Here is a 16234-nt window from a genome sequence, read left to right on the forward strand (position 1 = left end):
CGGGATGGGGCGCTCATGCCAACGAGTTGAGTCAGCGGTCGTTGGTCTCCGTCGGAGTCCAAACCCCATATCAATCTGTTGGAGCTAAGGGCCGTCAGGCTAGCCCTGAAGGCTTTTCTGCCGACTGTGCGAGGAAAGAATGTCCTGATCCTGACGGACAACACGGTGGCCATGCACTACCTCAATAAAGATGGGGGGGCAGGGTCACTTCCTCTGTGCAGGGAGGCGATGCAGCTCCGGTTCTGGGCAATCCAGCAGGAAGTTTCGATCTCGGCAGTTCATCTGGCAGGAGACGAAAATGAGATGGCGGACGCTCTGAGCAGGCAGAGCACGATCTCTCACGAGTGGGAGTTGGCTCAGGAGATTCTCCTGGAGATGTTCGCCCTTAGTGGGACCCCTCAAGTGGATCTCTTCACCTCCAGTGTCAACCTGGAGGTCCGAGAGGTTCTGCTCGCGGGAATTTCCACCAAACTCAGCCTTAGGAGACGCGTTCATGGTGGAGTGGTAATTCCCACTGCTTTACGCGTTTCCTCCAGTCCCCGTCATCCCGCAAGTACTGAGGAGGTTACGGAGGTTCGGTTCCCGGATGATCCTCATTGCTCCAGCGTGGGCCCGAGGACGTGGTACCCGGACCTTCTCGACTTGTCCATCTGCCCTCCCTGTCGTCTTCCCTACCGAGACGATCTGCTCTCACGGGAGGGGGGTCAGGTTCTCCATCCAGAGGTCAGGGCCCTCAACCTTCATGCTTGGTTTCTCAAAGGTTGAGGTATAAGGATTGGGACCTCCCTGAAGACGTGATGGAGGTGTTGCTTTCGGCCAGAAGGCCCGCAACAAAGTCCTTGTGCCGTTGGAGGAAGTTCTTCGACTGGTGCAGGGTTAAGAAAGAGGACAGGCTCCATAGGCTTGATCCTAGGAGAGCGTTAAGCTTTTATATTTCACGCATGTCCCGGGTCAGAGTGGACGATCAGCTCTTTATTGGTTACGCTGGAAAGCGTTTGGGACAGGCTGTGACGAAAAAGACTGTCTCGTTGGATTATTTTGGCTATCTCTGAGTGTTACCGCTTTGCGGGTAAGGACCCACTGGTCGGCTTACAGGCCCATTCTACCAGGGGTACGGCTGGCTCTACTGCCCTGCAGAGGGGTGTTCCTATTCGCAGCATCTGTGATGCAGCCACCTGGGCCTCGGTGCATACTTTTGTACGTCACTATTCCCTCGATTCCATCCGGGGGCAGGATCTGACCTTTGGCAAGGCAGTCCTTTACTCCGCAATTTGATTGGGCATGCTAAATTTCTGTTTCTGAATTCTTTTCCCACCTCCTTGCATTGGAACTGCTTTGGGAGTCTGTCATAGATATGGAATACGTCGGAGGACCCAATCCCCTCGAAGAACAAGTTACTCTCTTACCTGGTAATGTTCTTTCGATGGGATGGTCCGACGACGTATTCCATATCGCTCCCTCCCTACCTTCCCTGCTACAGAATTTCTTATGTGATTGCAGCTTACGTTTCCGCAAGGCTTTGTGTGCCAGACTGACAGAAGACTGGTGGCACACGTTCTGGGGGAAAAAACGACAAATGAGGCTACGGGCGTCGTGCGTCCTACTTTTAACATCCAGTGATGTCGGCCGTCAGAGGAGGTCCTCGAGGGCGGCGTATCGACATCATCGATGCAGAAGCCGAAAATTTTCCAAAGAAGCACAGCTGTGGTCATTACTGTCATGGATATGGAATACGTCGTAGGACCATCCCATCGAAAGAACGTTACCAAGTAAGAGAGTAACTTGTTCTTCTCAAGAAAAAGAAATTACAGTCCGAACGGATCTGAGCCAAAGATAAAACAGTGTAAAATAGGGAGAAGTGGAAACGCCTAGAAAAAAATCTATAAGGCCAGGATATTATACACAAAAAACACTTTTGTGATGAACAAATAAAGAAAGCGGGCAATAATACTCAAACTGTAATATACAGGAATTTGGAGAAGCCAGCAGCGTTATCTCAGTTGTTTTATTCCAGAACATACTGACTGCGAAATTGCTCAAAAAGCTTTTCAGGATAAAGTCTTGCTGGCATGCGATAAGATCCAAACTTGGCAAACTAAGTTAGCTAGACCACTCGAGCAAGATCGAGTCATAGGAAGGAAGCTGTAGGTTCAGGTTTTGCCTTCCAGAAAATCTCTACTAAAGAAACTGAATCCAGTTTTACCAATTTACGACCAACGTCCTGTTCAGGAGACCTACTGCCTTCTAAAGTCATTCTAGCTAATAATAAACTATTCGCTTCTTTCCTGACCAGATTTGTCAACGCCTCCTTCTTGCACACAAATGTACCAAAAATCATTAAGGAAGTGGTAGTTGCACCTTTGATTAAGAAGCCTGGTCTCAATCCTAAAGACCCTGCTAATCTGAGGCCCATCACAAAGGCACCTTTTCTATTGAAAACCTTAGACAAAGTTGCAACGACATAACTACTGTCCCACTTTGAGGCATCTGCTATCTTCCATCCTAGAAAGTCAGATTTCAGGAGCCATCATGGAACTGAAGCACTTTGATAAACTTAGTCGCAAATGCTGAAAAGGCTGGAGGAAAGCCAAGCTGGTTTGCTGATCCTCTTGATCAGCTGCTTTCGATTTGCTGGACCACTCATCTGCTCGCAACCCTAGCATCCACAGGGAACTGTTCTAGCGATGTCATATGGATAGAATCCTTCTTGAGCGAAAGTCGTTCGACGATCTGCTGGGGTAGTGCATGCTCCAAGCGGGTCCCTATCCAGTACGGAGTTCCCCAAGGGGCATGTATCTCACCAGCCATTTTCAACATAAAACCACTGTGTGATGAACTGAAATCTACGGGCCTGCATTTTACCAACTATGCAGATGATTCCCAGCTGATAATGGATCTCAGTGGTGACTATGCAACTGATCTGGCAAACCTCACCTCCATTTACTCATCCATCCGTAAATGGATGCTTAAGAATTGGATGTGCCTCAATGGATCAAAAACTGAACTTCTGATCTATGGAACCAAACGGGCAAGAGACGAATGGAGTCTAGCATACTCCGTTTCCAATAGACAACCCTATCCCAGTGATGGAAAAAGTTAAAACCTCAGGCACAGTGTTGGAGGCATCTATAAGTGGCGATACACACGTCAACTAGGCTGAAAGTACTATGCCCAATAACTCCCCTGGTCTCACGAAAGAACTGCAAAACCTTGGTGCTAGCAATTCTCATGCCTTGCCTGGCCTATTGTAATGCTCTTCCTGAGGGGCAAGCAAGGAGCGTGCCTAGACTCCAGATCATGCAAAATAATGCAGAGTAAGCACAACATTCCCAGGAAAGAGCATGTGTCCAGCTACCAAAGAGGCCTCCACGGGCTACCTGTCGCTGAGAGGATCCAATTCAAGATTCTTTCCTTGACCCATAAGTGCCTGTTTGGTAAGGCCCCGGTATACCCTACACAATCACTAATAAGGAATACACAAAGCAGAGCACTATGCTCCAGTTCAGCAAATATACTCCATGTCCCACGGGTGATACAAGAGGAAAGGGTAAATCCTTCCCGGTTAAAGCCACTATTGCATGGAATGCTCCTCCAGAAAGTCTTCGAAAGAAATAAATGTTGATTACCTTTTAGAAGGATGCTAAAAACCCTGCTGTTCAATTGATCTCGCCCTGCCTTTCCCTGTCCTGTCTCCTATACGTCTTTATACATGTTGCGGCGTGATGCCTGCGGGCTATCGTGCCTTAGAAATAAATAAACAATGACCCTCCACACTGAATCTGTTGGTTGTTGCCTTGACCATCAGTCTGGCCTCAGAGCAGCCAGAGGCACGGAAACTACACTCCTGAACACCTGCGAAGATCTGCTCTCCAATCTTGACTCTAGCTCACCCTCTGTCCTCATTCTCCTTGATCTTTCCTCTGCATTTAACATGGTCAACCACAACATCCTGATTGCTCATCTCTGCGAGACCCTTGGCATCAGGGGATCAGGCTCTGGTGTGGCTGACTTCCTTCCTCCTAGACCGAACTTCCCAGGCTCAGCTTTGGTCCTTTCTCTCCACCACCTGTCTCTCTCCACATTTGGTGTTCCCCAGGGCGCTCTCCTCTTCCCCGGGCTCTTCAATGTCTATCTGGCCCTTTTGGCCCTACAAACCTCTACCTTTGCGACTTTGTGATTTGTGGATGACGTGCAGCTCTTTCAGGCTCCCGTCAGCCTCCTTCTCCTCGCTCATACCCGACTCTCTATCCACTATTCGGGCATGGTGCGCCTCAAATGATCTCTACCTTAATGCCAGTAAGAGTGAGATCCTTCTCATTTGGACCCCTGAACCTGCTTTTTCTCTCTGGCCACCCTCTTTGGGCCCTCTTCCCTCACCCTCTTGTGAGGCAAAAACCTTGTGTTAATCTTCGAATGCACTCTGTCCTTCTCTTCACACATCATGGACCTTGCCAAGAAGGCCCATTTCCAGCTGTTCATCCTCATAGGTTTTATCCGTTTTCTCACCTTCCCCCCAGAAGCTCACTGTCTCCAGAGCACTGGTTCTCTCCAGGCTGGAATACTGCAACAGCCTCTTTCTCAATCTGCCTAGCGCTACTCTTCGCCCTCTTCAATTCATCCAGAACAGGACTGCGAGACTCATCCTTGGCCTCAAGCCCAGGGACCACCTCTCTCCGCTCTGAAATCCCTCCACTGGCTCCCGGTGGCTGCAAGGATCAAGTTTAAGACCCTCTGCATAGTCCACAATGCTTTCTGGGGCAGTGGCCCTCACTACCTTCAACTCTGTTCCGAAGTACCTTCCTCCTAGAGGCCTTCGCTCGTCTTCTAACTCAGTGTCTTCTGAGTGTTGCAGCTGTAGGGAAGGTATGGTATCACAAATATTGACACTGACACAATGGATACAATTTGTAAAACCTTTTTAATGAAAATGTTGGGGCTGGAGAAACTCCTATTCTGCCCTATAACTAAGATGGGAGTAGTCTTGACCATTAAATGATCAACAAAACAGTCCTAGTGGAGTCTGTCAAATTAAAATGGCCTATACTAACAAAAACCTAATGCCTGCCATATCTGTTGTACACAAAGTGTAAAAAGGAGAAAATATATGCAAAAAGAAAAGTCAGTGTTCAAATGATAATGTGGCTGAACCAGCTCTTCTCCAGCATGGGGTCTGGCATGGATTCACATGCTCATGAATATTCCCCGTCGTCAGGCTGGGAATCCTCGGTAAAGAAAAAACCAGTATCGGTTTCGTTTCTGATCTGTCTTTCGTAGTAATAACCAATCACTGGTCTCTGCGTCATACTGACCACAGCCAATGACTGCCCTCTACCTAAGCACCGCCTCTGGCAGCCATCTTCAGATTTTTACCGCACGTTCATGTGTTGGGATCCTCGTGCTATTGCTCTCGAGCGTTAGTGCTATTTTTCGGAAGTTCTACGTGGACCGCACGAAGGGTTTTCGGAAGACGTCACAACTCTTTGTGAACTTTGGACCTGTCAATCAGGGGAAGGCTCTCTCGAAGGCTTCCATTTCCAGATGGCTCTCCGGCTGTATCATGTACTGTCATCGGTTGGCAAACCGACCGCTGCCTGGCCGTCCGAGAGCCCATTCCACCAGAGCGATCGCAGCTACCACAGCGTTCCTTTCTGGTGTGCCCCTGCTGGACATATGCAGGGCTGCTACGTGGAGGTCGACGCACACCTTCACAAAGTTCTACTGCGTCGATCGGGATTCCAGGGAGGAGTCCAGGGTCGGCCAAGCAGTGCTGCGCAACCTGTTCGCCTGAGGTGAGCCTGGTGAGGAGGTAAGATGCTTAATGTTGAGTTTGATGTAATGCTTAATGTTGAGCCTTTGCCACCTCCCGTGGTTGTGCATGTGTGTACTGCTATGTATTCTTTATTCATGAGCATGTGAATCCATGCCAGACCCCATGCTGGAGAAGGAACAAGTTACTTACCTGTAACTGTTGTTCTCCAGCATGGGTCTGGCATGGATTCACATGCGAACCCTCCCGCCTACCCCTCTGCGGCTCTTCACTTGGTCATACTGCCACTTCACGTGCTTCCAAATCTGAAGATGGCTGCCAGAGGCGGTGCTTAGGTAGAGGGCAGTCATTGGCTGTGGTCAGTATGACGCAGAGACCAGTGATTGGTTATTACTACGAAAGACAGATCAGAAACGAAACTGATACTGGTTTTTTCTTTACCGAGGATTCCCAGCCTGACGACGGGGAATATTCATGAGCATGTGAATCCATGCCAGACCCATGCTGGAGAACAACAGTTACAGGTAAGTAACTTGTTCCTTCTTCCCAGGTTGGGCCTCACGGGGTAAGGTGATCCTTGTAGGCAGATGACACTCTGACTCAGCTTCGAACATACTTCAAAACCTGGATCGAGGGCCGCCTGACCTTTCTCTAACTTTCAAAAATGTTTCAACCAAAACGTACACAAAGGTCCCCATCTGTCAGGCTTGGACCTTTCCCCACACAGTTCTCGTAGGTCCATCTCTGCTGGGTTCAGACCGCTCACGATGGTGATTACACAAAGTTGAAAGGGGGGATCCCTTCCCCAAGCTCAATGCACTTTGGGTCTCCCTCAATCGGGCTCAGACCACTTTCAGAAGTCAGTCTTTCGAATGTGCGTGGCTTTCTTTACAGACCACTGTAGGACCACTTGGACTTGACTTTCACTATTTACTTTCACTCTGGCTGTTTGTTCGCCCTTTAGCCTTCAAACAATGCACCTTTCACTGAGACTTTCGATTGGGTGATTTCCTTTCACCGGACCACTCAGTTACTTAGTATCACTAATCTTGCAGCTGTATTTCACTTTAAAGTTCATTCACAGGTCTGCCTTTGTCTCATCCACCCGCGTGCAGACTTCACTTCTGATATGATGTTGCTACTTCATTCACTTTAACACACACTGGTCTCTCAGGTCGCTTGCCTACTCACCGGCTTTCTGCGCTTCGAGTCAGGATTAGTACGACAGGCTTGACCTCGCCAACTCTGCCTTTCACCTAAGAGGGTCACTGGCGTTCTTGAAACTCAAAGCAATCTTCACTTGTGGGATCTGGCCTTCTCCACCCGTCTTTCGCGGCCCCTCGGAGGCACCAACCTCCAGTAGGGAAGCCCTGGGGTTTTCAGCTTGCTGCTCTCGTCCCTTGGGCTGTTGCTCTGCTCCAGTAGGTGGGCCTTCGTCCCAGAGGTTCTGCTAGTTCTTGTGTTCCGCCTTGCTCAGAGTGTGTCTTTAGGTGTTGCTTTTTATTTGTGTGAGGAGAACTAATTGGTATCCGGTGTACACACTTAGGGTAAAGTGCTTGAATTTGCTTGACCTAATTAACGGGACATGTCCAGTAAGATGTGAGAGAGTTAACCTGGTCACTCTGTCACCCTCTTCCATGGGCCAGTGTTTGTGTAAACAGGGGGTGGGGGCGTTCGGACTTTGGAAAATCCTAAAAAATAGGATGGGGCCGATGAACAACAAAGGGAGGAATACAGTGTCTCACCATCGGCTATCTCAACCCCACTCCATGAAGACCCCTCACCCAGGTGATCCTCCCGCACTGGTCCACCCCCAGGGCCTGGATCCAAAGGCGATGGCCGTGTCCTGGCCACCTGAGAGCGAGATCCCCTTGGACTAGCGGGTGAGATACCTTTCTCCCTTCACTTCTTGATGCGTACTTGCACAATCTCCATGACACAAGGCCTAGTAAGATCAGTGTCTTATCCTCCCTTTATCCCCCCGCCTTGTTGTACTTTGAAACGCATGTGTATAGGTGAATGAAACCCCCCCCCAGAATCCCCATGCATGATCTCTTGGGTTGTTTACAAGAGCCTAGCCAGCCCATCCAATCCCTAATCTAGGCCATATACACACACATTCTTAACCGCTATGAGAACTTCCCATACTTTGGACTGCAGTCCCACGAGGGCGTTCCCACCACAAGTGCGTTGAGACTATAGCAATGGTAAAAGGCACTATACAAATTAAACTTACAATATTTGCTCAACCTGCCATGCCAATTTAAAGGGTAAAGATCATATGCAAATAGGGCATGCCAAACCAACCTAATCTGCTAGGTCACATGTACACACCTTCCGCACAAGACCGCAAAGCAACGCCTGCCATGTTTCAACCTCTTTGAGCATCAGAAGTGTGGTGCATCTAGGGTCCTTAGGCACAGCAGGCTAAGGAGCTACGGCTGGGTATACCCGTCCCACTCGGGTGGCCTACGCAAAACTGAAGCTTGAACAGCCCATCGGAGTTTACGACTGCATTCTTCATGTCGGGGGCAGGGGCAATTCTGAGGGAGTGCGTGGCTTCAAGGGGCATGGTTTGGCTCATGAATACCTGGACACAGCAGTGTACCCTTTCAACTGGCCCCTTACCGGTTATTAAATCTATTTAATATGCAGAATCTCCAGTGTGGACAGGAAGAGGGGCTGCATCCCCACTGCAAGTTCTGCATATGTTGGACAGTAGTGAATCTGTGATGGTTAGGCCTTGCTCTGGTGATCTCGCTGGTGATGGGGAGAATCTGTACCCGCTTTCCTTCCAACCCCCGGCTAGACTGACCGTCGTCCCCCATGCGATGCTGAATGGGAGGAAGGAGGGATTCTGTCCAGGCTCCTGGGCCCCTCAGCTAAAGTAAGGAATGTGAGAGTTTTTGTATACCCTCCTTTAAAGTCTTTCTTTGACTTTACCACTCTTTGGAACCCTCCTATTCCAGATTGTCTACACTATACCAATAAAAACACCAGACGCCGAACAAAATCAGTCCTTTATTTAACATTCAATAATTTGAATCTCATGGCATTTCTCAGCAATTGGATTACTGATTTGAAAAATTGAATTACTAATTTCAAAAATGAAAGCAATACTTACCAGTGCAGCTGCTAACCCAAGTACATTGAGTCCGCTGTGTGAAACCAATTTGTTTAATAAAATAATTTATTTGTTGAAATTAGGTGCACAGTTTTTTTTCCAATATGCCAAACAGGAATTTAAAAGATGGTTGCAATATCACCATTATGTGAACCAAAATCCCCATTATGTGTCTGTTCTAAGATGGTGGCAACATAGCCGGGTTATCTGGAGTGTGATGATTGTGTATATACAAATGTGTATTGTTAGTGTATTAGTGTACTGTTTTTCTACATGATAGAAAATGTGTCTTTAATCTTTGAGATGTTAGATGGTGTTTATGCCCCACTACACGCCCCTTGCTCTCTGGAAGCAGTGTGTGCCCGCTGGGCGATGCCCCATATCCAGGAGGTACTTGTACTACATGCTGATGGTCGCTATAATTGACACCACACAGCAATCCGGATACTGGACCTTCTAAGAAGACCTTCTTCAGGGATTTTTCCAGTCATATCGGCATCCATTTTGTTTTTGTGCAGCTGTTTGGCTGCCACTTGGCGTGATGATGCACGAGACTTGAGCCGAGGAATGTCTGCTGCTTCTTAATCCTCTATCCCGCTTAACTCTTACATTCGAAAAGGCATTGGCACACTTTAACTGACTATAAACATAATGAATTGCAGTACTTTTTTGGTTTAATTCAATTTCCTTTCACACAACCCCCACTTCTTTTTTTCTCAGGCTCAGCACAAAGACTCCTTTCTCGAGGAACGCTATGGGAAATACAACATCAGCGATCCGTTGCTGGCGCTTCAAAGAGATTACGAATCGCTGAAAGAAGAAAATCATGGGGAGAAGACGCCGGTGTGCACCAACCCCCTCTTTATACTCCAAGAAGTGATGAAACAATGCAAGAACATGCAAGAGCGCATGTTATCGCAGCTCGCGGCGGCAGAGAGTAGGCACCGGAAGGTAAGGACATGCCGTCTGTCACATCTGGTTTTGGGACATGTTAAAGCTCTGCTTTGGGATCAGCCCTGTGCCATATAAAATGAGCGTTGGTAATGCCAGTAGTTTGGGCCTTTTTGTGTAGGCATGGAAAAGGCACTTGCCAGGCAGAGCCGTAGTGGTATAAACCGGCTATTGATTGTAGCAGGTGGAAAATGGTGAGGGTACCTGGGCATCTAATAGCAGTGTCTGGCAAATGACTAATACTTGTAAACAAGCCAAAACAGTTGGCATTCCCATTGATTGTTTTTACCAGGACTTCAGTGAAGTACAAGTATAGTCCTTATACATTGAGTGGCTGAAGGCTGACCTGGTTAAGACCTTTTTATTACACTAGTAGCGTGTGTACAGCTCTAATTAAGCCATTAACTCTCAGAAGACTGCTTTGAGAAAACATTAACTGGCATTTGAAGTGCAAAGTTTGATGGTAAGGATTGATTAAAGTGAGCTGAGAGTTCCCATGAGGAGATGTTTTTTGGCGGGGAGGGGCAGGAACTGGATGGGGATGGCCGTAGGTATTGGCATGGCCATGAGCAGTCAGTGGTGGGCAAATAATCAAACAACATTTCATTTACAAGCTTTGCGTCACTCATGTGCCGTTTCGCCCCATCTGTACTCTAATAAAATAGTTGTGGCTTCTATCTGGTACTAAGGCAGCAGCTAATGGACCAATAAGGTTTGATATGAAGCCTCCAAAACGTTTTTAATGGCCCTAGCTGGAGATGGTATAGTTGCCAGGTTTGTTTTTTTCATAAATTAAAGTGTTTTTTATTCTTCTTACATTTTATGTACTTTGCTAAATAGATAACACCGGGTATTGGAAATGATTGGAACACTTGGAATACTTGGGCCCATAGTATGTAAAAGTATTGTACAACCTGGACTTAACAACGGTTACTCAAAGGTTAACATAAATATCCATCGTCTTTAGAGTACTGGAAGTCCTGTCATTCTCTGCTGTGGGCCTAAAACATTTTTTGAATTTTCTATTTATTTAAAGTTTAGATTAAGACGATGTTGATATGAAAAGGAAGTCTGTAGTACGTCCACTTAAAATCTATTTCTTGAGGGAGACAAAAACATATTTCCAAGCCCTGCAAGGTGGTTGCCATTCTTGACATGCGTAAATGGCAACATAAACGAAAAAAATGTATTGTTAAATAAAAACTACCGGTAGAATATTATTTTAGTAGTATTAATTTGTGCAGTCGCACTTGAAGCAGTCCACGTGCTAGATGGAATTACCAATAAACGTTCCCAGACCCAAATAACCGGACAGACTCAAAGAACATGGCAAAGTACTACTTTATTATCAGCACAATAAAGTAACCTGGTGAACAAACAGATTGCAGCTCACACGCTCTCGGAATACATTTCGATGAAACAAAGGCTTTCTACCTCAGTGTACGTCTGCTATGACGCCATCATCCATTGCAAATAGCACAAATTTAGCAGGCAGAGGGATTGGTTAAGGGAACATATATACTTACATTGTGTATAGGTGTTAGTAACACAATTAGCTGCCCCATTTCTGGTAGGCACGCCTTACTCTACTTAATACAGATTAGTAGTAGAATGACAGCAGCGGATTGGCTTCTGCAACAATGTATGATCGATATTGGTAAGTAAGGTTGATCTTATGTGCCTGACCGAGACCTGACTGAAGGACTCTAGCGGCACAGTTATTGATGTTGTAACCCCCACTGGCTATACATTTTATGGGAAAACACGTCCACAGGCAATGGCAGAGGTGTTGCTTTTATTGTCTGTGAAGAGTTGAATTTCTGCACCTCCCCCATGGACTGTGAAGACTGTGATGTGTTGCATTCAAAAATCTCCTTCTGACAATACCTGTACGGACTTCATTTTAATTTATCATCCCCCAAAGGATACCCCTGATTTTACTGAAGCACTCATGACTTTACTAACACCTCTCGCTAAGCCGAATCGGTCTACCCTGGTATTGGGTAATTTTAATAGATGTTGGGGCAATCTGGAGGATGCCAAAGCATTGGCCTTAGAACATCAGTTTAAAAATAATGGCACGACGATTCACAATAATGCCCCTACCCATATTATGAGCAACACCCTAGATTTGGTGGTGTCTAGAAACCTTCCTCTTGACCCATGGGACATTACTTGCTGCCCACGGTCAGACCATTTTTGTATTCGCTTCAAGGTCCAACTACCAGGGAAACCTGTCCCAAGGGTGAAGGTCACCAAGAGTATTATCACAAGGAATCGGAGGAAAATAAATGAGGATGAGATCTGTGGTTGCCTCAATAGTATTGTGGAGGACACTGTGGACTTGAACTCCCCCATCAGATTGGCTACACTGTATAATGACGGAGTCTTTTTGGAACAAGAAAATCCCATCTACAATCCAATCAAGTCCTTCATACAGAAAACGAATGCCAGACTGTTCAAGATACTTTCCTTGACAAAATTAACGTTGCCAGGGTAAAAATCTCTGAACCTTTTCAAATTCCTTTTGTACCCACTCTGTTCAAGTTATAGACCCAAACCCCCTACCCCCTGCCCCCCCACAAGCCTCCTGACCAACTGGGATTATGTTTAATTTCAAACTCATCTCTCTTGAGGAGGTGGAGGCGGTGCTTAATAAAATGCGTCCAACCTCATGTCCTAATGATATTATCTCTCCAAAATGTGTGCTGGAAAACTCCCGTATTTATGCACCTTTCTTTACCCGTTTCATTAATGCCCCTTTCCTTCACAGTTTAGTACCAGATTCAGCGAAGCAGGTGGCAGCCACACCACTGCTAAAGAAGATGGGTTCAGACCCCTCTAACACTGGCAATCTTAGACCCGTCACCAATGTCCCTTTTCTGTAGAAAATTATAGTACGTGGTTACTGGCCAGTTCCAAAACCATCTAGAATTGCTTAAAATCTTACATCCCAGACCATCTGGATTTCGTGCCAATCATGGCACGGAAAGCACCTTGGTTGACCCCCAGACACTAATGCTGGATATGGTAGATGGAGGCAAATCTGGCTTTTTGATACTATTGGACTTATCCTCAGCATTTGATTTGGTGGAACACGACAGGCTTCTGTCAGCCCACCAGACCGTCTGTGCATGCTCAAACAATACTATCATATGGTTTAGATCTTTTCTTGGTAATCTCATGACCTGTGTGGTCTTGGACCAGGATCATGTGCGACGTACCGCTGGGAGCCTGTTTTTCACTCTCTATGCAAATTATTGGAAGACTATGGGATTGCGATTGCGTATTACGCAGGCAACACACAGCTTCTTATAGAATAACTATTCCATAGACTAGGACAAGGTTCAGAGGGTATATAATGTGGTAAAGAATTGGATGACCACTAACTGGCTATGCTTAAATAGTTCAAAGACAGAGCTATTGATCTTTGGCTCGAGCAAAGTTAGACCCGAGTTTCTCGAGTTTTAGTATTGAGAGACATGACATCAGTGTGCAAGAAAAACTGATAACACTTGGTGTTTTCTTCGATGCATCCTTAGGAGCTGATACTCTGGTGGATAGTGTCATTAAGAAATATCAATATCACTTGCGGTTGAGGCTTGTGAGGCCTTCTGTGTCCCTGAAGAACTGTGAAACCCTTGTGAGAGCAGTAATCGTGCCCAGATTGAACTACTGTAACAGCCTTTTTTTGTGGTGCCAGTAAAAACAATTTACACATGTTACAGGTTTTACAGAACGATGCAGTTCTCATTGTACGGAATGGTCCAAAAAGAGAACTTCTTGATCTATAGGAGAGATCTCCATTGGCTTCCAATTTCTACGAGAATTGTAGTCAAATTGAAAATTTTGGTACACAAATGTGTCTTTGGTTTAGCTCCTCTCCATTTGAAAGGGCATTTAAATCAACAACCTGCTTCCCTCCCAACCAGGTTGGCCGGAACTTTCAAATTGATCTGTCCCAGAGTTAAACGGACCACAGGTGGCGGTCGCTCGTTCCCCGTACATGCTTCCAGAGCATGCAACTTGCTGTCAGTTAATTTTCTATGGAACAGAATCCCTTTGTGTTTTCGAAAAAGATTGAAGACTGTTCTTTTGCTTAACTTGCTTTACCGCCCTCCTCCCGATGATGAGCCTCTGCTCTGGTTCTGTCCTGTTGTTTTTCTGTTGTCTCCTGTGTATTTCTGTTTGCGCTTTGATGGCTGCGGGCTTAGGTGCATTATAAATCTCTAAAAGTAAAGATTGCTACATGGGACCTCGTGATTGGTTGGCATTTTCTCCCAACCTTGGACATTCGGCTTGTTAGCAGCACATAAGAAAAACGAAACCCAGGTGTGGGGAACAACGTCGGGCTATTAGCCACTTGCTCCAATTAGTCCACCATCTCTCATCCGTTAGGCCCTAATCCAAGGTTTCTTCTTCTTTGTAGTTGACCTTGCTGACTGTTATCTTCCTGGGGACTTTTAAAGTAGTGTGGGTACATCGCTAGTTGGAGCCTAATGAATAGGCCATGTTTTCGAGTCTTGCACCACATGTGAGGAGACCATGATTATGTTCATTTTGACCTTTTATTTATTGCCATTTAATTATGCTGGGTACAATTGCTCCTCTTAGCCTCTGGAGAATTGGTTGCTCAGTCTTACATATACTTTCTGCAGCCTTGTTGTTCAATACTTGGAACTTATGAATGTTCTTTGTTTTACTTAATCTAAGAGAAATATGTAATGCGTAATATGTAGCTTATCCCCTCTTTTCTGCATTGCAGTTGCCTCTTGATGTGGCATCCTTGTTCCCAGGCCAAACAGATATCCTTTGTTCTCTGTGCGGAGCCGTTTTTTCAGCATCTGTCAGCTCTGCAATCCTGGTCTCTCTTCTTAGGCTCTGAGCTCACTATGATATAAAACCGACATCCATCTTTTCATCATGGCCGCTTTGCCCATGTTATATTTTCTACTTCAGCAAGATTCTATGCATCTCACCTACCTTGCGTTTCTGCATATGTACATCTACTGCATCTCTTTACTAATCTTCTCAGTGTATATCATTTCTTCCCACTTGTACATGCAGTTACTTTTGTTAATTCAGTTCTATTTGCATATCGTTTCAATGTTTCCTTATATTTTCTTATTGTGACATCACTTTACTCTCGTCTGGTTTCACTTTCAGCTTTTTTATGTTCAATGGTGTATGCAGACACCCTTCAACCTCTTCAGTGTGAGGGTACTTTAGGGGAGGCAGGGTATCACCAGTATGACACTGACACTAAAGGTACAATTAGTAAAACCTTTATTAAAGTTTCTGGGTTTGTTAAAACAGCAACTTTGCACTCTATCTAGGATGGGAGTAATCTCGACCATCAAATAATAAATAAAACCATCCTAGTTGAGTCTGTCAACTCAACATGTCCTCTGATAAGAAAACCTAATGCCTGCCCTATCTCTTGTACAAAAAGTGTATAAAGGAGATATGCATGTAAACTGAAATGTGTTCAAATATAAAGAATAAATGTGGCTGAATTGGCTCTCCTCCCCACGTAAGACAGCACAAAGTAAGACGTCCCAAAGGCAGGATGACACACTCTGGCTTGGGTTTTTATCACAAAAACAATTCAAAACATGGATCGATACCCGCCTGGCCTTCCACATTAAAGTCTCTCTTTCTAGACTTACAATGTGCAACAAACGGTTCACGCTGGTCCCCCCCACGCCCCTCACTCTGTCTGGCTGAGAACTTTCATAACAAAAGTTCAACAATACTTACCGGGTCTCCGTTCCTCAAACTTATTACACTTCAGGTCTCCCTCAGTTGGGCTCTGACCGTTTTCAGATGTCGAAAGACTTTCGAATGTGCGTGGCTTTCTCTACAGACCTAACCCAGAACCACTTTGACTCAAAGTTCAATACTCCGCTTTATACCCTCCCCTTCTCTCTGGGTTAATTTTGATCACTTAGCTTTTATAGTTAATTAACTTTATCATTCCAAACAATTCACCTTTCATGGAGACTTTCGAGTGGACTACTTCCTTTTTCCGGACCACTTCATTACTCCGTATTGCTGGTTTCACAGCTATCCTTACTTCAAAGTTCATTTGCAGGTCTGGCTTTCTTCGGGTCTCATCCGCACGCATACAGCCTTCACTTGCCATATAATGTTGCAACTTCAGTCTTTCTTAACACACACTGGTCTCTCATGGCACTTTCCAACTCACCGGCTGAGTGTTTTTCATCTTTTTACAGTTTTCTAATCCACGAGTCAAGATTAGTACCACAGGCTCGGCTTCGCCTCTCCAACTCTGCCCTTCACCCGGGAGGGTCGCTGGCATCCTTGAAACACAATGCAGCCTTTTGCTTTGGGATTTGGCCTTCTCACGTACCTTTCGCAGCCTTTTGGAG

At 45.9% G+C, this 16234-nt stretch overlaps 1 protein-coding gene across 2 annotated transcripts in view; it reads left to right on the forward strand.

Annotated features, from left to right (window-relative positions):
• The window catches only part of CTTNBP2NL (CTTNBP2 N-terminal like), a 203058-nt gene that overhangs the window by 153135 nt on the left and 33689 nt on the right, over positions 1-16234 (forward strand). For both annotated transcript variants that reach the window (XM_069633322.1, XM_069633323.1), the window contains exon 3: positions 9612-9842. In XM_069633322.1, the coding sequence (XP_069489423.1) occupies positions 9612-9842 (231 nt within the window). The remainder of the gene's footprint in view (positions 1-9611; positions 9843-16234) is intronic.

This window comes from Ambystoma mexicanum, chromosome 13 (genome assembly GCF_040938575.1).
Source record: "Ambystoma mexicanum isolate Mex_15411 chromosome 13, UKY_AmexF1_1, whole genome shotgun sequence".
NCBI lineage: Eukaryota > Metazoa > Chordata > Amphibia > Caudata > Ambystomatidae > Ambystoma > Ambystoma mexicanum.